Genomic DNA, 26,706 nt, shown 5'->3' with positions numbered 1-26,706 from the left:
TATAAAGCTCTGAATGGTTTAGGACCAAAATACATCAATGACCTCCTGACCCAGTATGAACCTTCCAGATCCCTCAGGTCATCTGGATCCGGTCTTTTATCAGTTCCCAGAGTCAGAACCAGACACGGAGAAGCTGCATTCAGCTTTTATGCTCCTTATATCTGGAACAAACTCCCAGAAAGCCTCAGATCAGCTGAAACACTCAGTTTATTTAAATCCAGGTTGAAGACTCACCTGTTCTCAGCTGCATTTGAATAAAGCACCAAATCCACACTTTAAGCTTAAATTTCAAAACTTACATTTAACTACTGATTTTATCTACTGTTCTGATTTTATCTGTTTTGATTTTATATACTGTTGTTTGTTTGTTTGTTTGTTTGTTTGTTTGTTTGTTAATTAGTTAGTTTATTTGCTTGTTTTATTCAATTTTAAATCATGCTTTTTATTTGTTCTTGTTTCTAATGTCTCTGTAAAGCACTTTGAATCACCTTGTTGTTGAATTGTGCTATACAAATAAACTTGCCTTGCCTTGCCTTCACTGGTAAAAATAAATAATTGAAATGGGTATATATTTGTTTTTTGTTAAGTTGCCTAATAATTATGCACAGTAATAGTCACCTGCACACACAGATATCCCCCTAAAATAGCTAAAACTAAAAACAAACTAAAAACTACTTCCAAAAACATTCAGCTTTGATATTAATGAGTTTTTTGGGTTCATTGAGAACATGGTTGTTGTTCAATAATACAATTATTCCTCAAAAATACAACTTGCCTAATAATTCTGCACTCCCTGTATTTGCTCTGTTTACCTTGAATTATACCACTATGGTTGCCTGTCCCTGCACAGACACATGCTAAGAAAAGGCATGCATACACACACCCACACACATGCTGTACACAGGCTGCACTGTCACACTCTTAATGTGTCAGATCAACCCCCGGTTTACTGCGCTAATGAAGAGCGTTTCATTGTCTCCTATTGTGTGCTCGGTTATCACCCAGTCTCGTTCACAGAGTGTCAGCTCCTTGGCTCAGGTCTAGCTTTTGGTGGAACCACAGAGAAAATCAGATTTACCTAAGCCTTTTAACTGCGGTTGGGTTTGATCCTATTTAAGAGTTGGCAATACAACATATTTGTGTGTGTGTGTGTGTGTGTGTGTGTGTGTGGGTGTGTGTGTGTGGGTGTGTGTGGTGGGGTTCGGTGCGGTGTGCTTGAAGGGAATAAAAAATGGGTGAAAGTGGCAAAGCAGCTTTTGCTTGGAGACAGTTCACACCAGGGCCGTGACACAAAAATTGTTAAATAGCTTCTCACCTTTTATTTACAGAGCCTTCCTTTGCATCCTTCTTATGCAGGTTGATGTTCAGAGATTAAAGGAGAGAAAAAAAAACTTTCCATAAGCCTGAATTAAAGAGAAATACAGGGAAAACAACCACATACAAAATACAGGTTGGATTTACGGTTCTATCATGTAGAACACATGTGCACAACCTTGCCAAAAAGAAATGCATCCTTAATCCATTTCCAGAGGATCAGTTCCAGGTACATCTCCACAGTAAATATAGTTGTGTAGAGTCTTTTTTAGTGGAGTGTACATTTTTAAAAACGACTTCGATAGAAAATGAAACAACAAAGGGAAAATGTTGCCTGACGAGGAAAAGTTGGCACACTGCTATCAGTAATGTACAATAAGATGTAAGAAAGAAATAAGCACGTAATGTTACTTCAAAACACATTGCACTTAGTTTGACATAAATTCAGTGGCGCTGTTAAGGTGTCCTTCACTGTTTTATTGTTTATTCAAATATGAATGCATCTAAAAGACAAAATAAGGAATTAAAGTCCACAATCACAATGAGTGTAGACAGAGGAAACATAATACAATAAAATGCAAACAATGCAAGACACTGATGAGCCCTCAGTGACTATTTGTTAAACATTGCGAAATTCAATGAATTTCCTATAGTAAAAGATCCTGATGTCATTTAGAGATTTAAAAACTGCCTTTCTCTTTAAATTATAGTGTTGATTAATGACACCCTCCAATTATGATTTTGTTCCCACATCTTTGCATTTAGGATTTAACTGAAAGTGAGTTCATGTCTCAGAATGACTCTTAAGAGAAATTTAACGAAGGAAGTGCCGGCAATTTTCTGCCTACATCCCCAAACTCTCTCAGACTGCTGCTGTTCACCAGAGACACACATACTGTATGTAGACACAAAAATTAGATTTTTTTTTGAGGTAATATATTCCCTAACTCTGAGAAAAACAACACTTAATATTGTTCACAGCAAGCAAGTTTTAAAAAGGGGTACTGTTTGCCCTCTAAAATATGTGACAAAAGATTGTCTTTACATAGTTACAGCGCAAGCACAATGTCTACAGAATTCAAATGAAAACATTAAAAAAATTGTAAATCTGTTTTTAACTGTCACAGGCTTTCAAAATCTGAGTTAAACAGACTTGCATAACAGAACCATGCAAATCTATAAAATATAAAGGTTAAATTATCATAGCAAATAAACAAAGCCAATTTAGTAGTGTAAAGATCACTATTCAACACCCAAATTATGAATGAGTCTTAATGGTCTTATGATGTGATCCATTTTAACTACAATTGCCATTCGGGCCATGAATCACACAAAATAATACATACGTAACTTAATTTTATTAAGATTTTACAGGATTTAATTTACATTTAACATTTGATATTCCTGGTCCGTGTCCTGATTTGGCAATTTTCCCCAGTGTTCAGCACCTCTCTAAATGGCACATGACTGTGTTCATGCGCCATCCCTCACCCACCTCGTGGTATTTATCTGATTAAATGCAAAGAGACAGATATCATATAGTGCAATGTGTGGAGAAAAAAGGCTGGTTGGAAAGCCAAATACTAAGTGTGGCCTGGGGTAACAGAGCCCTGTCAGCTCTGCCATGCTGTCTTACAGTTGGCTGAGTGGGTCAATGCAACAGATCACCTCGGTTTGGCCAAAATATTGCCAACCTCTAACCCTCGAGGACTGAGTTTGAAATAGCTAAATGCTAAGCCTGCACTCACATAGCACACATATGAGCACATTGTTCACTCACTTTATGGATATGCATAAAGGACTAAGACAAAAACATGCAAGCACACATCAGATATAAAGGAGGAATTGGTAAAACAAGGCGTAAACCAGCAGAGATGAGGAAAAAAACCACAGGAAAATACAGACAGACTCATAGTTTTGCCAGTGCTTCACGAGTAGGAGACTGAATGAATCATCTATTCTACTTACCAAATGCCTCTTCCTTTTGTCTTTCAAATGTGAATGTTGAATCAGATGAACCAGCAGACTTGACAGACTGAATATTCACAGTTTCCTTTTTTTCCCCAAATTAACCTTGTCAGTGTTTACAGCATCAAGGTCTTTGTGCATTCAGTACAACTTTCTTTTCTTCAGGCAGAAAGTCTGGATGTCAAATGATATTTGTCACTGCATCTAAAATGTTAAATTAGCTTTTTTTGTAACTAAACGAATAAAATGAATATACTTAATTTCTGTAATTTTTCTGGAGAGCTTAGCTTTTATTTGCAGGAACACATGAGGACACTTGTCAGCATAATGTCATAATGATTGAGTTAAACCATTTAAATCAGACACTCAAAAAAGGCAGACAGTCAGTACTATAGTTTTTCTTTTGAGGGCAATTCAGATTTTTACCTCAAAACCTGGTAAGTGAATATATTTTAACAACACTATGTTAGGGCACACCTTGCTAGTAACAGATCGGGCTTTGTGCCTTCAGAACTGCCTTAATTTTCAGCAAGATGCTGGAAACATTCCTTAGACTTTGACATGATAGCATTACACAGTTGCAGTAGATTTGTCAGCGAATATCCATGATGCACATTTCCCATCTAAGGTGCTCTATTGGATTGAGATCTGGTGACTGTGGAGTCCATTTGAGTACTGTGAACAAGGAATGGGAATGGATAAGAATTTAGTAATTCTGATTCTATTATTGATATCACTTACTGATTCGATTCCTCATTGATTCACTTTGACAATGACCACCATTGCTAAGCTGCATACGAAAGACATTACATTGATACAATGTTGTTGCATGTTTGTTGTGATCAGTGTTCGGATCTCTACTCAGAAAAAGTAATTATTACACACATTACACTGAATGCGTTTCCCTAAAAGTAATGCAGTATGTTAATTACACCAAGAAAAATTTATTCCTCCACTTTACCATCGCGGTGTTGTGCAATAAAAATAAAAGTTATGTCCATATCCACACTATATACTGCAATGCCATTTCCCTCCTCTGGCACACAACCCGAAATCGGATGGATAAACAAGCAGACTAGCAAATTCAAAAAATTGGATGCTGGGTACCGGTTTTCTACAAGAACCAGTTCACGATTTTTCTATGGTGCCAGTTAATATTACTTTTTATTTTTCGCATGCATCTTTTGACAGTCTAGTCTGGCCATGCAATGTGACTCAAGTTTTGCACAATGCATTGAGTCAGTTTAATTCTACGCTGGGCAACAGGAGAATGCTTTTCACCACTCAGAATAATGGATGCATTTGAAAACGCACCGCTGAGGCTTGCAGTGAATTCCAGGCTTCAGAGATGAACCCAGCACTACACATTTTAAGTAGTTCAATGTTTATTTATTTATTTTTTTTCATTACCCTCCCCACTGCCATCATGAAATGGCTGATTTCTACTGTGAATGAGAAAGCCTCCTCTGCCTCACAACCTTCACCTTTCAGACACCTATAGTGTAGATGGGGTGTACTTTTGGGAAGTCTCCCCCTGTAGTTTTCCAGAGATGCAAGAGATTTAAGGGGGTCAGGAAAGGGGACTGCTAGATAGAAATCTAATTAGGTGATTGTGCTTGAGGGAGCTTCACTAGCTGCTCGATAAACTCCCACACACTCCTCTCTCATTTCTCTCCCTCACTTTACACTCTCTCCCTTGGCACTTAGTTTCCACTCACCCTGCGATGCTGCAAGAGAGTCCCCCCCACTGAGGGCACAGTCACAGAAAGCAGATCATGGCTCATTTACTACATCGTCACTGTTGTTCATATTCTTCAAATAGAGGAGTAGATTCATCCCCCGGTTGATTATAAAGTTATTGCTTATAGTGTCTTCTCTTTGCTCATTATTCTTTTACCTTCAGAGAGAAATAAAGTTGACAGTGCTTCAGAGAACGATGAGAAGAAACTATCATCCCGTTTTGGCATACAACACTGAACTGTATTTTTCATAGATCACTGTGTATATGTGGTAGTTTTTGCCCTATGTCACTGTGTCTATGTTATTGTGTGAGAAGACACACACACGTAAAGATTTTATTGCCGGTCAAAATACTCTGTGAAATACAAATGTCTTTAGAAAAGGGGATGTTTGTCCCTTTTTGAATTTTGTTTGGCCTTTGCTCTTCTTTAAATTCTCATATTAAACGAATCGAAGTGTGATTATAGAAGAAATCAAAGATTTAAAACAGCAGTGCAAACATTTGAGCCATGGTTTACAGTATTTTCATGAAATAATTTGCAATTCATGATTAAAGCAGTCATATAACTCTGATGGTGACAACATGCCGACTGTGGCATGGATGTTTGTACCAACACTGGCAATGTTTGTCATATTCAAAGTGTGTAGGAAACTTTAGTCACGGTGCTCCAATCAAGAAAGCAAATGAGATGGCATTGCTCATTTTCCCACATCATTGTGGAAAAGAAGATATCAAAATATCTTGGGGTTACATTAAACATCATTTACATTTAGAGTATGTATAAGGTTGGATCCTGGCATTATAGCTTAAGGGTTTTTTGTTTGTTTCTTTTTTCTTAACTCTAGATCCACGAATGACCCCATTTTTAGAACGCTTCTCTGAAGCACTTATTGTTGCTAGGTTACAAAACCGTCTTCTTCGATGTTAGATTGTAAATTACTAGTTTGTCAGTGACAGCTAGAATCAGTTTCTTCTTCTGGCACTCTGGACAGTATTGATATTGTAGGTCCCACCTCTTCTTGGTTTTGATTGGTTAGGGAGAAAGAAGTGACACTGATGAGTGCTGTCATGCTGAACTATATCCAAAATTGTCCTATTTTCAAACTGACAATACAAAACACTGTGTACTTTAGTGTTTTTTCACCAAAGACAGCTACAGAAGATTTGTATCCTCTGATACTGTGCAAAAAAACTTTTCAATTTTCAATTCAATTTTGTTTATAAAGCGCTAAGTCAGCTCAAGGCGCTTTATATTGTAACAAAAAGACAATATAATAACACTGAGGAAAAAAGCATGCCCTGTGGGCATAGAACCTCATTCTACATGTCTAAGCTACCACACACATGTAATGCCGCTCTTAATGCTTCTTGACATTAACTTGCAAAGCTGCATGTGACTCAGTATGATCTCACATTAAACAGACTTGCCAGTGCCCTAGAAAGTCTGTGTTATGTCTGATTGTGTCTGAGTTAAAAACAGTAAAGGTAAATTGTTCTGGGAGTTTTATCTGGGCACTGCAGACCGTAACCAAGCACTCACATTGCTCAACCAAACTGTATTTCGAGGAGTGTGCCCGTATCTGATATGGAGAGGCTCACGGTGTGTGGCGGACGTGAGAAAGGCGAACTGCAGACGATATCCTGATATGATTCTCTTGACACTGGCTCATGTGTAAAAAATGTTGAATATAAAATGTGGGATTTGAGTCGTCTCATAATATGCTTTCATTTTTTTAATCACATTTTATGAGTACAGCCACTATTTCATAGTCCATGTGTTTCTATAATTTGTGAGTGGAGATTTTGCACCACACTGAGGAAGAAGCAGTGATTTAGTCTGAAATCATGCTGTAGCATTTTGTAATTACAAAGTAAGGCATATTTTCCAAAACAGCCTCCCTGAGCTGTTAGTATGACTAAGCCTGTTCTGTGTTTGTGATGCAACGTCAATCCTGAGACGCTGTTTATTGTGAAGGCACAATTGTGGCCCGGAAGTGTGCTCAGCAGTAGCTTAGTCACAGTAATGCATAGCCATCACTCACGCTCAAAGAGTTCTGTGCAGTGCCATAAATGAGGCTCTCTCACAGACGGGCAAATTGAGCTTAAAATCACACAATGAAGCAGATGACTTTATATGTGAACCACAAGGATTACATCTACAATAATATTGTTTGAATAATCAATTTACAGATGATGAATGAAGGACGCATTTTTGTAAAAGGATGAAAGGGAGACACTTTGTAAAAGATAAATGTAAAGGACAAGCAATTAGAGAAAAAGGTAATCACCGTGACAAACATTGTTACCCAAATAACAAGCCGTGGGTGACTAAGGACATCAAAGCCCTCCTCAACAACAAGAAGAGGGCTTTCAGAGGGGGCAACAAAGAGGAGGTGAGGAAGATCCAGGTGTTACTAAAGGACAAGATCAGAGAGGCTAAGGAAGCTGGAGTGGAAACTCCAGCAGAACAACATGAGTGAGGTGTGGAGGGGCATGAAGACCATCACTGGATTCAGGCCAACCAACAGCAGGGGAGCTGAGGGAGGTGAGAATAGAGCCGACGAGTTGAATCTGTTTTTCAATAGATTCGACACCACAGTGTCTGCTCCCACCCCCACAACCTCACCTGCAGTCAGCCTGGAATCCAGAGCCACACCACTGTGCCAGCCTCTCTCTTCACATGTTGCCTCCTGTGAGATTCCTGACACCCTTCCCCCACCCATCACCTTCACTCAATACCAGGTTGAGATGCAAATGAGGAGACTTCACTCAGGCAAGTCTGCTGGACCAGACGGAGTGAGTCCCCTTGTCCTCAAGACCTGTGCCCCCCAGCTGTGTGGAGTCTTTCATAAACTGTTTATGCTGAGTCTGAGTCTGCAGAGGGTCCCGGTGATGTGGAAGACATCATGCCTCGTCCCTGTACCAAAGACGCCTCGTCCCAGTGGCCCCCAGGATTACAGGCCCGTGGCACTGACCTCCCACATCATGAAGACCCTGGAAAGGCTCATCCTGGACCAGCTGCGACCCATAGTAAGACCACATCTGGATCCCCTTCAGTTCGCTTATCAGCCTCGTCTCGGAACAGAGGACGCCATCATCTACCTGCTCAATCGTGTCTACATCCATCTGGACCAGCCGGCGAGCACTGTGAGGGTCATGTTTTTTGACTTTTCCAGTGCTTTCAACACCATCAGGCCGACCCTCCTGGGTGATAAGTTAGCAGCGATGCAGGTGGATGCTTCTCTGGTGTCCTGGATTGTTGATTACCTGACAGGAAGACCACAATATGTACGTCTCCCACAGTGTGTGTCTGACAAGGTGATTAGCAACACAGGGGCACCACAGGGGACTGTCCTCTCCCCCTTCCTCTTCACCCTCTACACCACAGACTTCAGCCACTGCACAGAGACATGCCATCTTCAGAAGTTTTCTGATGACTCTGCGGTGGTTGGATGCATCAGCAGGGATGAGGAGACAGAGTACCGGGCTGTGGTCGACTCCTTTGTCACGTGGTGTGAGCAGAATCATCTGCAGCTCAACGTGGCAAAGACCAAGGAACTGATCGTGGACTTCAGGAAGACCAGGAAACACTTGACCCCTGTTTCAATCCAGGGGGTCAGTGTTGACATTGTGGAGGACTATAAATACCTTGGAGTACACATTGACAATAAACTGGACTGGGCTAAAAACACCACAGCACTTTACAGGAAGGGCCAGAGTCGTCTCTATTTTTTGAGGCGACTGAGGTCCTTCAACATCTGCCAGAAAATGCTGAGGATTTTCTATGAGTCTGTTGTGGCCAGTGCGATCCTCTATGCTGTTGCATGCTGGGGGAGCAGGCTGAGGGTCGCAGATGCCAACAGACTTAATAAACTGATCCGTAAGGCCAGCAATGTTGTGGGGATGGAGCTGGACTCCCTCAAGGTGGTGTCGGAGAGGCGGATGCTGTCCAAGATAAAGACAATGTTGGATAACACCTCCCACCCACTCCATGACATGTTGGTCAGTCACAGGAGCTCGTTCAGTGAGAGACTGAGATTACCGAAAAGCACCACTGAACGACACAGGAAATCATTCCTGCCTGTGGCCATCTCCCTGTACAACGCATCCACTTAACACACTGTTTGCTGCTACAACTACACATGTTTCTTTTCCAAATATTTATTTGTAAGTGACTTATGTATGTATGTATGTATGTATATATATGTATATATTGTACTATTCTTAGTTAGCGTATTGTCTGTCTTGTCTTAATGTTGGTTTAAAATGGAGCACTGTAACAAAAAATAATTTCCCCCAGGGATCAATAAAGTATTCTGATTCTGATTCTGATTCTGATGAAACAGTGAGAACAGGCCAAAGAGGCATACGGGTGAAGAGAAAAGACAGAAGGGTTTAGTTCAATAAAAAAAAAAACTCTTTAACATTTTTCTGCACCTGTATCCTGCATCTAAAAGAAGAGACTAACAGCTGAGTAATGGCTTGATTCATTTCTCTTGATCTTATCTGATCCTGCGTGCTTTTCTGAAACCAGACAAAGGAATTACAACTGTCGAACACCTGCTTTAATCATTCTGAAAAATGCCTCACTTAAGAGTTCTGGAGGTTGTTTGTCGTGTGTGTCTCTACTGATTTTGAACTCTCTCTCTGTGTGTGTGTGTGTGTGTGTGTGTGTGTGTGTGTGTGTGTGTGTGTGTGTGTGTGTGTGTGTGTGTGTGTGTGTGTGTGTACATGTACCCGTCACCTAGTACAAGATAAAACTTGTCTGCCTCAACACCAACAGAAACAATATTGCAAAAAATAACCCCACTATAAAGGCTAAAATAAATTTGCTGGTCTTTTTACAAGGTTCTACAAAAATTATAACAGTGGTGGACTTCAGGAGATATTGCCTGTTCCACATTCCTTTCTCAACCATTTACATTTTATATGTATATTTTTAATCATTTGTTTTATGCAATGATTTTGACTCACACTTACACTCTGAACAACATGGAGATAAGAAGTATATGACATTCTACGCAGCTGTGAAGAGTGAGTGAAGTGTGAGCGCTGAAGCTAGTGGCATACGAGTCATCAGCCAGCAGGCCACATCCAGCAGACCCAGCCAGGCTCCACCATCAGCCAGCAGGCCACAGCCAGGCTCCACCATCAGCCAGCAGGCCACAGCCAGGCTCCACCATCAGCCAGCAGGCCTAGCCAGGCGCCATCATCAGAAATTCCGCTTCCGGGTCCCTCGTGGTGGCCGCCTCGTGCTCTCGCTTCAGTATGCCACCCAAGAAAGGCCCAACACCAGAGGAGGTTGAGGACATTAAAACCTCCCTCGGAGCGCTGTGCGGAGACGTGGCCGCAGTCAGGGCACAGCAGGAGCTGCTTCTGGGGCTTCTGGAGGAGGTAAAACAGCTACGCCTCCAAAATGCCGAGAAGGACAGACGGATCATGGATCTCGAGCGGCGGGTGGATGAGCTGGAGCAGTACACCCGTACGAACGACGTGGTCATCAGCGGTATTAAAATCAAGCCGCGCTCATACGCGCGCGCGGTGGCCGGGAACGTCGGGGAGCCCAGCGACGAGGAGACCCGCTCGGTAGAGCAACAGGTGGCGTCCTTCCTCCAAAGCAAGGGGATAGAGATGGACCTGGAGCACATAGAAGCATGTCACTCACTGCCCAGGAGGAGTGACAGACTGCCGGCCATCATTATGAGATTTGTCAATCGGAAGAACAAGGTCGCACTGCTGAAACAAGGACGCAAACTGAAAGGCACGGACGTTTTCATTAATGAGCATCTGACACGAAAAAACGCAGACATCGCGAGGAAGGCAAGGCAACTGAAGAAGAACGGTAAAATACAACATACATGGGTAACAAACTGTAAGATTTTCATTAAGCTAAACGGGACACCAGAAGAGGCAAAAGTACTGATAGTGAGGAACATGGAGGATCTGGACAAGTATAACTGACACCAATGTATCAATTACACCAGGAAATGACATGGACACGTTGAAATTAGTTCTTCAACAGAAAGTAATTGATCTAGATTGTGAATATAAGGAGCATAATATAATAGATCCAGAAATAGATTCTGAAAGTAACTTTCTCTCTTCTTTTGTTAAAAATTGTAATTATTTCACTCAGGAACAATATGAAAAAGAAATTAACCTAGACGGGAAGCTCTCATTAATTCACTTTAACAGCAGAAGTATGTACTCTAATTTTGATTTCATTAAGGACTATTTGCAACAATTTTCTCGCCCCTTTAGTGTTATAGCCATCACTGAAACTTGGTTCAATGTCGATAAAGGAATAGATTTTTGTTTGAATGGATATGATTTAAAATACATGAATAGATTAAATAAGGCGGGCGGCGGGGTTGCTATATATGTTCATAACTCTATAAAATATAATGTTGTAACAACTATGTCTATGGCTATTGATGGAATTTTGGAATGTTTGACTATTGAGATTATGAATGAAAAAAAGAGAAATGTTATAATAAGTTGCATATATCGGACACCCAGTTCAAGTATTGACACTTTTAATGAATGGATAAAAAAAACGTTTGCTTCGGTGAACCAAAAATTACTATTTATCTGTGGTGATTTTAACATTGATTTGCTAAATCCAACAAGGTTAAAAGCCATTGATGACTTTACTGACACAATGTACAGCTTATCACTATATCCAACAATAACGAAGCCAAGCAGAATAACATCACATAGCGCCACTATTATTGACAACATTTTTACTAATGTCATGGATTTCCAAATTAATAGTGGTCTGCTTGTCTGTGATATAACTGACCACTTACCAGTTTTTACTTTGTGTGACTGTGATTTAAAAAAAAATAGATACCAAGATCATGATAGCAAAGCGAACAATAAATGAAGAAGCAATTCATGCCTTCAATTTCGATTTAGCACAACAAGATTGGAGTTCGGTGTATGAAGAGTCAGATGTGGACAAGGCTTATGATAATTTTCTAGATATTTTTACTATGTGGTACAATAAACATTGTCCTGTAAACGAACACATGACAAAGAAAAAAAAGATAAAAAGTCCTTGGCTCACAAAAGGAATTATTAATGCTTGCAAAAAGAAAAACAATCTGTATAAACAGTTTATCAAAGTAAAAACAAAAGAAGTGGAACAAAGATATAAAGCATATAGAAATAAATTGACTGATATTATAAGAACGAGCAAACAACTTTATTATAGAAGAAGATTATATGAAAATAAAAACAATATAAAAGGAACTTGGGATGTGTTAAACAACTTAATTAAACAAGGATCTTCTGGAACATCATATCCTGAATATTTTACTGATGCAAATGGTGAAAATCACAACATGAGTAATATTGTCGATGGGTTCAATAAATTCTTCATAAATGTTGGCCCTGAACTAGCAGCGGACATCCCGTGTCATAAAAATGAAAATATCAGTAATATAAAATCAAATCCCTTTTCACTGTTCCTCTCAGCTACAAATGAGCAAGAAGTAATAAATATCACATTAAAATGTAAAAGTAAGTCTTCAATGGATTATCATGACATAAATATGTCTGTAGTTAAACAGGTTATTCTGAATATTGCTAGTCCCTTAACATATATCTGTAATTTATCATTTCAGTCCGGTTGTTTTCCAAAAAAAATGAAAATTGCGAAAGTAATACCACTATATAAAAGTAATGACAAACACAGTTTTACCAATTATAGGCCTATTTCTCTACTGCCTCAATTCTCAAAAATTCTAGAAAAACTTTTTAATTCAAGATTAGAAAAATTCCTTGAAAAACATCAAATAATAAATGTTGGTCAGTATGGTTTCAGAACGCAAAGAACCACTTCAATGGTGATAATTGAGGCAGTAGAAGAAATTACTGATACACTGGATAAAAATAAATATGCAGTTGGTATTTTTGTTGACCTCAAAAAGGCCTTCGACACAATCAATCACTCAATTTTACTGGATAAATTGGAAAGATATGGTATTCGAGGGAAAGCTGGTAACTGGTTAAAAAGTTACCTAACAGGTCGGGAACAATATGTTAGCATAGGGCATTACCATTCAGAGAAACTTGGTATTACATGTGGTGTTCCCCAAGGGTCAGTGTTGGGACCAAAACTTTTCAATGTATATATAAATGATATTTTTGATGTTTCTGAAGTACTTAAACTCATACTGTTCGCAGATGACACCAACATATTTTTCAGTAGCGATGATTATACTGATCTTGTAATGACTGTAAACAGGGAGCTAAAATTAATAAAAAAATGGATGGACATAAATAAATTATCATTAAATATAAATAAAACTAAAGCAATGTTTTTTGGTAATTTAAAATATAATATAGAATTACCAATTATCATTGAAGGTGTACCAATTGATAATGTGAGTGAAAACAAATTTTTGGGAGTTATAATTGATAACAAAATTTCATGGAAACCCCACGTCAGACACATAAAAACCAAAATTTCTAGAAGCCTCGCAGTTTTGAACAAAGTGAAACAATTCCTTGATAAAGATGCACTTCATACTCTGTACTGTACCCTGGTTCTTCCATATCTTACATATTGTGTGGAAGTGTGGGGAAATACATATAAAAATACAACTAATCCATTAGTCACAGTACAGAAACGAGCACTGCGTATTATTCACAAGGCTGGTTATCTAGATCATACTCACAAATTCTTTCTTCAGGCAAAGTTACTTAAATTCCAGGATCTGGTTAATTACAATACATCCATAATTTTGTATAAAGCTTTTACTAAACTTTTACCGGCAAATTTACAAACTAGATTTGAAATTCGAGAAAAGGTTTATAATGTGAGAGGCTTTGGAGAATTCAAATTACCCAGAACTCGAACAACCCGTAAAGGCTTTTGTGTGTCTGTATGTGGTGTGAAAATCTGGAACAGTCTGAGTTTACAATTGAAACAATGCAAAAATATTCATAGATTTAAATTTCTCTACAAACAGTTGGTCTGGTCACAGTATACTCAATGATGGGTTTTAGTGTGCTCTGTAATGTCTGTCCTCTTACCATTGCTGGTATGGATTCCAAAATAAAAAAAATAAAATAAAGTGTGCGTATGTATGTACATATATGTACTTGTGTGTGTAGATATATATGTATGTATATGTATGTGTGTTTGTTACTTGTAGTTATTACTGCCTGTTACCTGTGGTAATGCAATTTATAATTTATATATTCTGTATTCAGTTATGAAGGCTCTAATTGTTGGTTGCGAGCTGCCGCTTAGATGCTTGTATCTGCCCGGGGCTGTTGATGGGTCTGTATGCAATGATGGGCGTAGCTGCGGGAAGTTTATTGTTTTTTTTTGTTGATGAGTGAGTATAGGGGTGGGATTTAATAAGTTTTCTTCGTCCCACTCCTTTTTCAGGCAAGTTTTGTTTTTTGTTTTGTGTATTTTATGTTCAATATAGGTATTTGTTGTGCCTGAAAATGAATAAATAAATGAAATGAAAAAATGAAAAATTTTCTGCCTAGACACTTTATCTCTGTCATATAATGCGGTGTTTTGCAACTAAGTGCAGAGTGTCGAGCATAAGTCCTAAATCTTTAAAGAATGTAGATTAGGTCAGAGGGAAGCTGTGTTTGCAATCAGAATGATGCTGCTGATGATGACTGAAAAAAATGAGTATTTGTTGGTTTGTTTGTTTGTTTTTGTAATTTTATCAGAACCACTGAAGTTGATTGCAAATCAAACAATTAAGATGTGATGAGGCTTAAAATAATCATCCACATACTCACATATGTTAAATGTTCATTTTTTTCCTTCTTCTTCCTGTTAAAAGGGAGTTTTTTCTTCCCCCTGTCACCAAGTGCTTTCTCACAGGGTCTCATCTGGTTGTTGTGGATTTCTCTGTATTATTGTGTGATCTTTAACTTCAAGCAACCTTTGTTGTGATGTAGTGATAGGGCTGGACTGGTAATCAGGCATACTTTGCATCTTCCAATGGATCAGTATAATTTATTTTTCTCTTTGTTGACATAATTAAACAGTCTACAGGTCGGCTTGAAGGGCTGGCACTACAAGCACTGACACCTGCCCATTGGTTAATTTTCATTACTGACACTGGCTTGCCCCATAAAATCTCTTAACTTGACCGGCCCCTCCACTACCTTTCCTGTATGCTCATGCACCTTGTTGAATAAAGTTTAGTGGCCATTGAGAACTGCTGGAGGGATAGCAGTCCCAACAAGAGACCGAGGAAGGTGCAATTAATTTTAATATTTATTTAATATTAAAGTGCAGAAATCACATGGATGGGCATAATAGAGAAGGGAGAGATTCAAGAGATTAAAAAAAAACTTTTTAAGATAAGTGTGGTTCAAACTGTGACTCATCTGACTAAGTGTGGGTTGTATGAAATCAGTTATTATGAAAATATTTACATCATTTAGTTAATGGCAGCTGGAAGACATGGCTAAGATAACATGCATTAATATAAAAAGAAGGGTGAATAAATAACTTAAGTTATATCACACATGCATCACAAATATTTTTCATCTAGTGCCATCGTAACATCCATGTCATGTAGATCATTTTGACATTTATTTTGAACAAACAAGTTTGAAGAGGTACTGTTTTGTCTGCAGCGTTTTTGGTTTATTTTATTTACCTAAACCCAGTGATTGTTTTGCAATAAACAAAGATGAAGATAATCAAAATAGTAATGACATGGTCTTAGAGGTTGTGTACTGGCAGAGGAAACACAGAAACAGAGCCGATGGATGTGATGTGAAAATATCATTTATCAGCTCGTGGTTTCATGCTGGCTGTGGAGTAATAGGATGAGAGGAAGATGAATTGTCACTGAGGGCCCCGTGTTAAGGTGAAAGGATCTCCAGGGGCTGTTTGATGTCTGTTCAGTTCACAGTGAATCCTATCTCACCTTATTGTATCCACACAGAGTTCTCAAAATTGGATCACAGTTGATTTTTATCTTTGAATGTGGATCACTATTATTGCATTAGATACGAGAACTACACCCCCACCTAGTCTGTCTTTCTTTCTGTTCTCCTACACATTTCCATTTTGACTTTACTCCTTCTTAGCACAAATATGGCAACATCAGAGAGTGTCTCTGACTCTGGCTCTTTTTTTCTGTTCTTAGTTCTTTTCTCTTTTTAGTGAGATATTTTATGCCAGTTTTGCATTTCTACCATAAGACTTTTTTTATTATTTTGCTGTGTCAACTTTCTAGAAAGGATTTTTTTTCAGTCTCTTTGCAACTGTAGTCCCTTTAAACTACTCTGTTATATCGGACGCTTTCTTAGTCTGTTGCATCCAAGTACACTCGTTCCACATCAGTTTCTCGTTTATAAAAGAAATATTTGAAATGCAAAGTGTTTTTATATATACATTTATTTGAAATGGGTAGAAAAGTCTTAACGTCTGTGCCTTCTTTCTTGTTACTTTATTTCACTTTTTCTTCTTTGCTTTCCTAAGTTAATTCACACCATCAGTGTGGTGGATAGGGACGAGCCACAGTCTGGACATCGTTTCTACTTCAATCTTGCCCCTGAAGCCTCCAGCAATCGGTACTTCTCCCTGTTGGATTTGAAAGGTAAGAGGGTAGAGATCCTAAATTAAAGTTATGTGTGAATAAGCATTCAGTATTTGTGCAGCTATGCCGATAAGATTATCAGCATTATTGAATTTTTAGGTAATGACAGTAAAAGTAGGAGTCCTGTCTATGACCAGGTGTTATATTTGTTATGATTGAGTTTAAGGATTTGGATGTGCACAGGTGTGACATATCTATAATGAACTGATACTTATCACCATAATGAAGTGATAATATTAATAATATTTTATTATTAATAATTGACCCCTATAAGGTCCAAGTGATGAGGAAAAGTAACAAAAAGTATCCAGGTTGAAAAAAAAGGAGACAAGGAGGCACAATTGCTAACTTAAAAGTTTGTATTATTTTTTCTTACTAAATAAATTGAAAGAGACGGACAAGCCACTATCGCCTTTTAAAGACAGGAAACAACTAAACCAGAGTTTTTTCACTGAATTATAAAGTAAATCAAAAAGGCTGAATCACCAAAACAGACACTCCTCTTCACAGAGCAGGACTAAGCAACCACCACACACAGCTCTCTAGCTACAAACCAAAAAGGCTCTCTGGCACTCGAGTTCTGGCTTTAAGTAGTCTGGCACCTAAGGGGGACAGGCAGCAGGACACTCGCATACATAGACCCTGCAAGGACCGTACCACTATATAGAAATTTGGTGAAATCCATTTTTAAAAATGCACCTTAAGACAATGTTTACTTAAAAGACTGTTGCTCAAAAAACTTTGTGAAAATATAAATTTAAATACATAATTACAGTTTCTGCGTTATTTTAATCCAGTGCCAGATGGTTGATGTTTTTAACATAAAATAACCGATAAAGTTAACTGCCAGAAGACAAGTTGTTTGAGATGTTTTTTACGGTGTAGGGAAAATTGTGTATTTTTTGTGTGATTAGACCTTTGTCTCATAAAAGGGAGATATTTCTATTATTATTTTTTGGATAAACACCAGCTGTTACGCTCCTGCTAGTTGGGAAAAATATCATTAGAAGATATTGCATGCCAGTATGTGGATGATTCTCTGCATTTTAAAAAAGTATTTTTATGGTTTTATGGTATATCTCATAAACTGCAGAGTTGTACCGTGACTATATTTTTTTCAAAGCCTTTTATATAAATGTTTAAGCTTTGGAATATCTTTCACATTTGAACACTTTAACAGTGGATTTTTTTCTCTATTCCTCAAATGATGACTTTTTTTTTTTCAAATATTGTGTTGAACATAAAATTTATACCTACCTGCAAAATGTAAGGAAACATTAAAATCAGTGTTCCCCAGTGATGACTTTGCTTTGTCAGGAAGATGAGCTTCTCCATGCCTGTCTGTGTTTTTGCAAATGCACTTGCAGATCCGTCGTTTAGATATGTGTACCTAAGTGAATGTGACAACTGGCTAAATCAAGATTGATCTGACACCAGGAAAATGTCAGGGGAGCAGCCGGAGCCACAGAAATGTCACTGTAAAGGAGGCAGCAAGGTCTGCTGCAGTTCCGCTCGCTTAAATGTGAATCCAACAAATATAACACAATAATAAAGATACAGACACTGGGGACAGCAGAAGTATACCACAAGTGTTTTTCTGCCTTTTCACAAAAAAATGCACACTTACACACACATTGGAGAATCATAAAGGTTATCAGTGTCTGCTTACAATATCTGCCTTCTATGTAGGTGATTATGGAAACTGGTAAATAATCACAATACATATATTCTTAGATGTAATGTCACCCTATTTCCCTGGAAAAAATACACAACTTTCATATATAAATATATATATGTAGCCTACAAGCCCACAAACAACACCTCAGAACATGTATATGTTTTGATGTGAGGCAAACAAAATACCACTCAGACTTTTGATTCTTCTACCCCTCTTTTTTACACTGCCTTTTTTTCATGGACACATTTGTCAGCTTGTCACTTTCAATCTGTCACTTCTCTTCCTTATCATGGCCTCACATTGCGTTCTGTCTCCAAGTCTTGACACACAATGATGAAAAGGCATTTTTTTCATGTTGGTAAACTCTTTGAAGTTGTTGCTGGTCGTCTGTAAAGCAAAACCTTATCTCAACAAATATAATTTGCTGCTACATGACAAACTGCCTTCATGTTATGGGTGAAATGCCCCGTAGCATGCTAAAAAGATACATAAGACAAATTTAAAAGGAAAATAAAAATACACATTTTGTTATAAAAAAGAATTGAAAACTGAATCCTAATCTAATTATCCTTCCGGATACAGAAATTAAACGATACATGGTGTGGGGGTGTTTTAAAGTTTTCAGAGGCATACAGTCTCAGACTGTTGTGTTCATTTGGACTGGCAAATTAAGTGATCAATTACATTGTTACTGTTGGATACAGACTGTAGCAGATGCAGGGAGAATCTTTTCCGTGCAGCAGTGGAATGGAATGCTGTGTTAAAGTCAAAAGGACAAATTGAGGTGTAGGCTTCCCGTACTTAAACGGTAATATGAAAATTGTTCTACATGTGTCAGAGGAGCTCCAAGACAACACGAATAACAGTGATATACGTTTGAAGAGATGAATTACTTGCTATCCTCTATGCAAGTATACCCACGAAGCCACTCTGACTCTATTTGTCAAAGCCTCATCCTGTATTCTGACTTACATTTATCTTTGTCTCTGGCAGAGAGCTTGTACATACACAAGTAAAGTTTAATTTCACACAGTGGCTTTCACAGTGATTTCCTCTCCTCTTGTTGTTTGCTTTTGAAAAAGAAGATACATGTTAAATGTTAATGGCATAAAAGCAGTTTATTTTACCATAAAAGTTTAACCTCAGGTTAAACTTGACATTCTTTATCTGGAAACCTTGGACTGTGCACCGACTAAAATTATTTATTCTACTTGAGTTACTTCTACTTCTATTTGGAATTATTGTCAACTTTCAAGTCTTGAAAACTATAATTATTTATTTAAGTTTGAGTGAACAACACTTCTACAAGTAGTTCTTTTACTGCTTTTCTCAGTGCAGATGTAAGTACACCCATATGGAAAAGAAATAGTAAAAACTTGTATGTGATTACTCATGAAAGTGGCCACTTTCATGAGTAAATCATATAAGGCTTACATGATTTACTCATGAAAGTGGCCACTTTCTCATTACTTTCATACATTGTTTTAGTAAGTATCCAAAACATACAAGTTTCATTATATAATTTTTCAAGGGATCTTATATCTGTTTTCACTCTTATATGCTTTTCATACAAGTTTCACACAAGACAGATACAAACTTTATAAGATTTATGTATATCTTTTCCATATGGGCAAAGTAGACAAAAAACCACAACAGTGATAATAAACTTACTGATTTGAGTTCCATGAAATTTACTGAAGGCTAGTAAAAGCTAGACACTATCAAGGAGACATAGATGGTATTATTTATCATAAAGACACTAATATGTGTTTCTCTGCTTTACCTTCTCTCTGATCCCAACCCATATCTGACCCAGACAACACAGCTGGCATCCGGACTCAGCGGTCAGGCTTTAACCGCCATGAGCAGAACGTGTACTTCCTGCCTATTCTAGTGGTTGACAGTGGGCCTCCCTCCCTCAGCTCCACAGGCACCCTGACCATTCGTGTTTGCGGCTGTGACACAGGTGAGTGCTGCTGTATGAGCTGCACCATTACTAACATTATCATCACTGTCACCTTCTGCAGAAGCGGGAGTGCTAAAAGGTCATCTACATGCCAAACAACAAAATAACACAAGGGCATAAATTTGCATCAAAATGGTCCTCTACAGAGATTTCACACTCTTAAAATCATAATATATACATGATAAAAGACATTTTCTTTACAAGATGAGGCTTTGACAAACTGCTTGTGTTGAATTTGCAAAGTAAATGCTCCTTTTATGTTTTATAATGCAGATGGAGCCATCCAGTCCTGCAATGCCACAGCCTATGTAATGAGTGCAGCTCTCAGTCCTGGGGCACTTATAGCATTACTGGTGTGCATGCTTATACTAATAGGTAAGCAAGTAAATGTTCTTATAAATGCATGGAAGATGAATGTATTGCTGTATGTTGAATTTTTGTATGGATTCATTCGTTTGCTTTTTTGCTGTAATGCTTAGTTTGGGATGGTTACTTTGAGATTCAGTGGAATCACAGTGGGATCAACTAGTTGACAGCTGGGCCTAAAGACATCAATTCAAGCTCAGTGCCTTTTTGTCATTAATTCCTACAGTCATGTTACCTTTTATTGGACTGGTCAGTTTTATATTTAATCCATATATAATTGAACTGAAAATGCATATTTGTTAAAAACTTAAATGAGAGACATTAAAACAGATCAAAAACACATTTTGTTGCTGCTTTCACTAGAAGAAAGAGGCACAGATGACATCTAGTTTTGTAAACAATATCAAGCTACTTTGATCCCTGGAACACAGACTGTGATGGAATGAATGGGAGTGAAGTGAAAGTCGTCTTGAGAAAGCAAACATTTAAAAGAGCAGCCTCAGCACTTGGAATAGAGGCTTTAAATGGGCTTTCCAGAAATTATTGGATTTTTATAGAGAGACACATACACATGTGCACCTCCTAGCACACATAAATGCATATGCTAACCCCCTAAGAGATGTTTGATATTGCCATTTTTTAAATTTTCATGAGTTTCCTTCCCACTTTCCCCTTCTGTACATGTTGGAGCTCCACTCCACAGTGACAGCATGAGACCACAGCGCTGTCACAGTGTTTTGTTTCCCTCGCTCGTTCCTCGACACACTTTACATTGCACAGGAATTGAGTGATGGATGATGTGACACTATGCAGACTCAACTGTGAATAACATCGCTAACTATTTCTTTTAAGAGCTTTTCTAATGAGAGTTGTTAAAACTCTGTCTCCATTAACTGAGACATCTACTGCAGTGAACTTCAAAAGCAGAGCATCATTTATTCATCATGGCTTTAAAAGCCTCAACAAAATGTTGTGTACAAATCTAAGGCAACCTCTGCTGGCTATAAAAATGTTTCTCTGGTATTGTGGTTATGGTACTCTGAGCAACATTGCATCCCCCTGAAAAACCTGGGTATGGCCTTTAAACTACTAAAAACCTCGATTCTGTGCATGAAAATAGACTGTACAAAATATTTTATTTAATGGGTGGCTTAGTGAACAAAAACAAGCAGTATGCAGTTTTTTTCTTTATTCCGATGGTGTAAGTAATCCGTGCCATTCTCTTGCCTGTAAATGTGCCTCATATAAAAAGCTGAAGGACATGCTAGGTTAAAGCGCCTACATTCTGCTAGTCATCATGTGGACAGTCAAATCTCAGGACTGCAGGGGTTAGGATCAGGGGGATAAACACTGTTTTCACAACTATCATGTAGTGTGAATAACAACACTAGAGTGGGACATGTGACAGGAATCGTATCACTTCAGCTGCACACTTTCCTCTTTTCCTTTTTCATACTATACCACATAACATGCTATACACCTATACAAATTGCAAACCTAGATTAACAACTCCACTCCTAGTAACTGCAATGTAATTCATTCTCTCTATTCAACGTTATCGTGTGCACATCATCTTCTCTCTCCCACATTTGCAGATATACACTCTGACTGCCTAACCAACAAGCTAGCACTCTCTCCAGAGACTGGGCAACCTCTATTATATCAATTGTTGGGTGATGAGAAAAATGAAAACAAATTTCTGCCTAATTACCTTACGAACAAACAATCCCTCCATCAGTTCATTTATAGGCCTGATGTGATGAATCCATTTCACTGCGTTGCAGCATCTGCATGCATCTATTCCAATTACCTCCCATCTGCTTGTGATGAACTCCCGCATGGGGGCAACCAGCGCAGCCCAAGGGTAAATTAACCGTCTTGTCAGGAACGCTTATCGCAACATCTGTACACATAGGGACCAGCTTTGTATGTATAAGAGACAGCTATGCGCAGGTACATATGCTTCCTGCAAGAGTAAACTCTGTACATGGTGTTGAATTGAAATTTAGACGTGCTAATCTCCTAGTTAAATATGTTTTCAGTGGCTTTCAATTCAAGCATCTGTATACCTAAAAGGTAAATTCCATTAGGAGGGTTTTTGAAAAGTGAGGCTATCAGATCATCTTCGCTTCAGAATGCCACATAATAGCACATACTCTTTAACACAGTTTACTGAAGGGAGGCTGTTCTGCACCTAGGAGTTCATAGTTTCCTACCTCCTATTATTCTTCACATTAGTGTGAATTTAGAGTAATTGTCTTAGTGCTTGGTTAGTATGCATGGCTGTGTGTGCCACAGTTTACCACAAACCGTGACTCTTTCTTCAGCCGCCTGGCAATTAATTTACCCAATTCATACAGGAGAAGAATAAACACAATGGCTACAGACACCGTATCCCAGTGGAGCCCAGCAAACAATGTAAGAAGAGAACAACTGTACATATCAGTCAGAGATGATGAATAAAATCCAATTCAAGATCAGCAAAGCTTTTTAGTCTGTGTCACAGCTCTGTAGGCAATGAACCCCCTGGGTGTTTCACTTTACAAATGAATTTTAGGGCATTTATAGCAATTGAAAAACAATTACCAGGAACAGCAACAACTCGTTGTATAGATCCCATCACTATTATATTCTAATGTTGTGTAGGGTGTACAAAGAAATGAGATGGGAAGAAAGGTGAAATATTTATTAATATAATCATATGACCTTCAGCGTCACATTTTCCGTGCCCTTATGCATATTAATATACATGCTTTAACATGTATGGATTTCCTGTACACAGCACCTATTTCTAACATCCATCTATTTTGACTCGGAAACAACGTCACTATAGCTCATTTTCACAATGTATGAATGGGTATTTTGGGTTCAGGGCATCAAACAATATGTGCCATCCAGGACAGCACAGGCACCATTATAATTGATAGTCTTTTTATCTCTGTGGGCTTGTAGGCATCTGTTTTAGGCTATCTGTTCCAGAAGATGCATGATGTGTACTGCTTAATGATCTATCTGAATGTCCCTTCACTGGCATCCCTTTGGAGCTGTTGCTTATTGTGCCTGCTAAAAGGAAAAAAATACTGTAGGTACAACAAAGCATTTTAGAGAACATGCCAGGCAACTTCTTTTCCCTTATTGAGATTATATTGTAAAACGGGAGAGTAGAATAATTAGCTTTCCATTTTAGAGACAGAAACAATTCTGAGCCTGCAAGAGTGTTGTAGTACTTGCCAATTTGTCAGCAATTTGCAATTGGCAGTGTTTTGTGAATCAGGACAGTGCTGCCATTTATAATCTGGTTTTTGTGAAATATGGCCCTCAGAAGCGAAAGACCATCGTTTTTCATGAACAAAAATAAACAACAACAACAACGAATGTGCATTACGATAACAAAATACCAAGGAAGTGAGTCAGAAGCTGTTTTGATGCTGTTGTACAGTTCAGTTTTTGATCTACAGTAGATTTTTTTCTCCTTTTATTTTAATAAATGAATGTTAGTACAATCGTATTGACAGGCACATCAGAATAAAGTACTTTTATCCTTGTCTTTCAGAGTATTTACTATGCACTGTAGAAAAATCCCTTTGCACATTCTTCTTTGCTAATAACCTGATCAAAGAGCAGCTAGATTGCTGTTTATCCCACTACTCAAAATTGAGTTGTTCATTATCTTTGTCACACTCCCCAGTGTGCATCATTCATTAATAACTGGCTCTAATAAGTTTTTACCATCACTGTAAATGACATTTAATGTTGTTGCAAATCTGAGACAAATCTGGTGGAAGTTTCAGAGGGAAAAGTGCAGCCCTGAGGAGGGATGACGAAGTTAGAGGGTGGGTGTCTGAGCTAAGTGAGACTTGTCTAATCACAAATGAAGGCAGTAATTAAAACAACTAAGCTGAAATTGAAGCCAGATTGATTTATCTGTGCATACAGCCTTTGTTTTCCTCTCATCTCATTAGTCCATAACAGGATCTATCACAATTCTTTTTAATCAAGACTTTTAAGCATTTATCTCTCTTTCTGAGTGGTCTCCTCAATTTCTTAGCTGAAGAAACAAAAACTCTTACTTTCACTTGACTTGGATGAGTATTGATATACAGATTGGTCTCCATTAAGCCTTTTGAATCATATTTCTGAGCGAGGCAATCAAGATGTTGAAAAATCAATGCTCATGCATTTGAAATGTAAAACTTGATAATATATTATCTTCCCCTGCGGTGCCTTTGCCCCGAGAGGTGAAATCAAAGTTACTATGGGTGTATTTAGAAACTTTCCTATGGAAAGCACTTGCAAATCCATCATGTGCAGTGTATGCTCGACATACACATTTAGCTCAGTAAGGAGAAAGAGAACAAGTAACAAGCGGAATTTATTGCAGAAACCTGAGCATGCAAAATAGAAGCATTTTACTCAGATGAAAAGCAACATCATAGAATGAAACCCCAGATGAAGGGGAGGTAGACTAGACTGCAAGGACCCTAGCCACCGGCGGTGAGTTAGCAGATGGCTGAAAAAGACTGTTTAAGATGAAGTGGACAATCCAGATGGGTTGAAGATGCGAAAGAGACAGTTTGACAGTCAGATTAACAGACTGATAGGACTTTTTTTTTTTTTTAAAAAGGGCCTGAACCTGTAGGCATTTTATGTGTTTTTTCATCACAAAATGTCAAAGGGATTCACTTTTTGCATGCAATATGTTTAAGCCTCTGTGTGATGAGAAACCTGTAAATGAGAACCTTTTTATCTGTGTTTTACCAAAGCACGAGAATTCATGTGTGGGAACGTTTGTGGATATATGTGTTTTTGTGTTTGTCTTAAAATCTATTCACTGAATTGAATTGAATATGTTATTTTAATGTAGAATTACAAATATCGTCTCTTTTCACTTTCTTGTTCTCTCTCTCTCTCTGTCCATCAGTTCTTGTTTTGCTGATTCTAACCCTGAAACGCCACAGGAAGGGCCAGAGGATGACAGAGGACGAGGAGGACATGAGGGATAACGTCATCAAGTACAACGATGAGGGTGGAGGGGAGCAGGACACTCAGGCATATGACATGAGTGCTCTGAGGAACCTCTATGACTTTCCAGAGGCCAAGAGCTGTGACTCTGGCCCAGACATCCGCTCACTGCCACAGTGGATACAAGCTAAACGAGTGGGTGGCAGTGGCGCAGAGGCAGCTGCTGCGGCAGCAACAGACTTTTCCCTTTTCAAAGGCTACATTCGAAAGAAGGTGGAGCAGGCTGATGCTGACCTGTCAGTGCCACCATATGACTCCTTCCAGACATACGCCTTTGAGGGCACCAGTTCACCGGCGCTTTCGCTAAGTTCCATTCATACACTGTCCACCACCTCAGAACAGGATTTCTCCTATCTCAGCGAATGGGGACCACGCTTCAGGCAACTGGCAGGCTACTACGCACCAGGAAACCCTGAGGAGGAAAGGTCCTAGCACAGCTTCTTCTCAGCAGAGACACTTTTAAACACCCTCTTCTTCCTCCTACTTATCTCTCTCCCCTTCTCACCCTCTGGCAGGCTACTGAGATCAGAGCCAGTCTATGTACTCATTAAAGTCAGAGTACCACCAGTCTCAGACTTTGAACTCCTTTGAGAAAACTTTGAGAGGTTTTTTTTTTTTTTTTTTGCTTTCTTTTTTTTACGCTTGTTTGTATTTTCTTGTGTGTGAGAGTTTTAAGATTTAAATTAAAAAGCTCTGGTGATCATATGAAATAAGGAAGAGAATGAGCGATATCTAAAACTGCTATTTAACCGTGTGCAAAGGGAGAGCTTGTTTCTCTCAGGAAAGAAGAACATTTATTTTAAGTTAAAAGACGGACTGTCAGCATTACATGGGTGGGGTTAAACCATGCCAAGGTAAAGTGTCATGTATTTATTTGATGCCGAAATATTTATGTATTTATTTGTTTTTATGTATTTATTTATTTATTTATACCATGCTCACTATGGTAACTACAAGAGTGAACTCTGCTAAAGTGTTAATGAAAAAGTGAGGGGAAAAGGACATCATGAATCAAACGACACAACATGGAAGAAAGAAGAACTGCATTAGCAGGGGA

The 26,706-nt window shown here is 38.4% G+C and overlaps 1 protein-coding gene across 1 annotated transcript in view; it reads left to right on the top strand.

Annotated features, from left to right (window-relative positions):
- Nucleotides 1-26,081, top strand: part of cdh22 (cadherin 22) — a 99,111-nt gene extending 73,030 nt beyond the window's left edge. The window contains exons 9-12 of the mRNA XM_085353487.1: nt 16,500-16,617; nt 20,112-20,261; nt 20,535-20,636; nt 25,549-26,081. Of these exons, the coding sequence (XP_085209613.1) occupies nt 16,500-16,617; nt 20,112-20,261; nt 20,535-20,636; nt 25,549-26,081 (903 nt within the window). The remainder of the gene's footprint in view (nt 1-16,499; nt 16,618-20,111; nt 20,262-20,534; nt 20,637-25,548) is intronic.
- Nucleotides 26,082-26,706: the final 625 nt, after the last annotated feature.

This window comes from Diplotaxodon limnothrissa, linkage group LG5, assembly GCF_057381915.1.
Source record: "Diplotaxodon limnothrissa isolate DT_005_m linkage group LG5, D_limnothrissa_male_GT1.1, whole genome shotgun sequence".
In the NCBI taxonomy this organism is placed as follows: domain Eukaryota; kingdom Metazoa; phylum Chordata; class Actinopteri; order Cichliformes; family Cichlidae; genus Diplotaxodon; species Diplotaxodon limnothrissa.
This window is presented reverse-complemented; position numbering and strand designations above follow the sequence as displayed.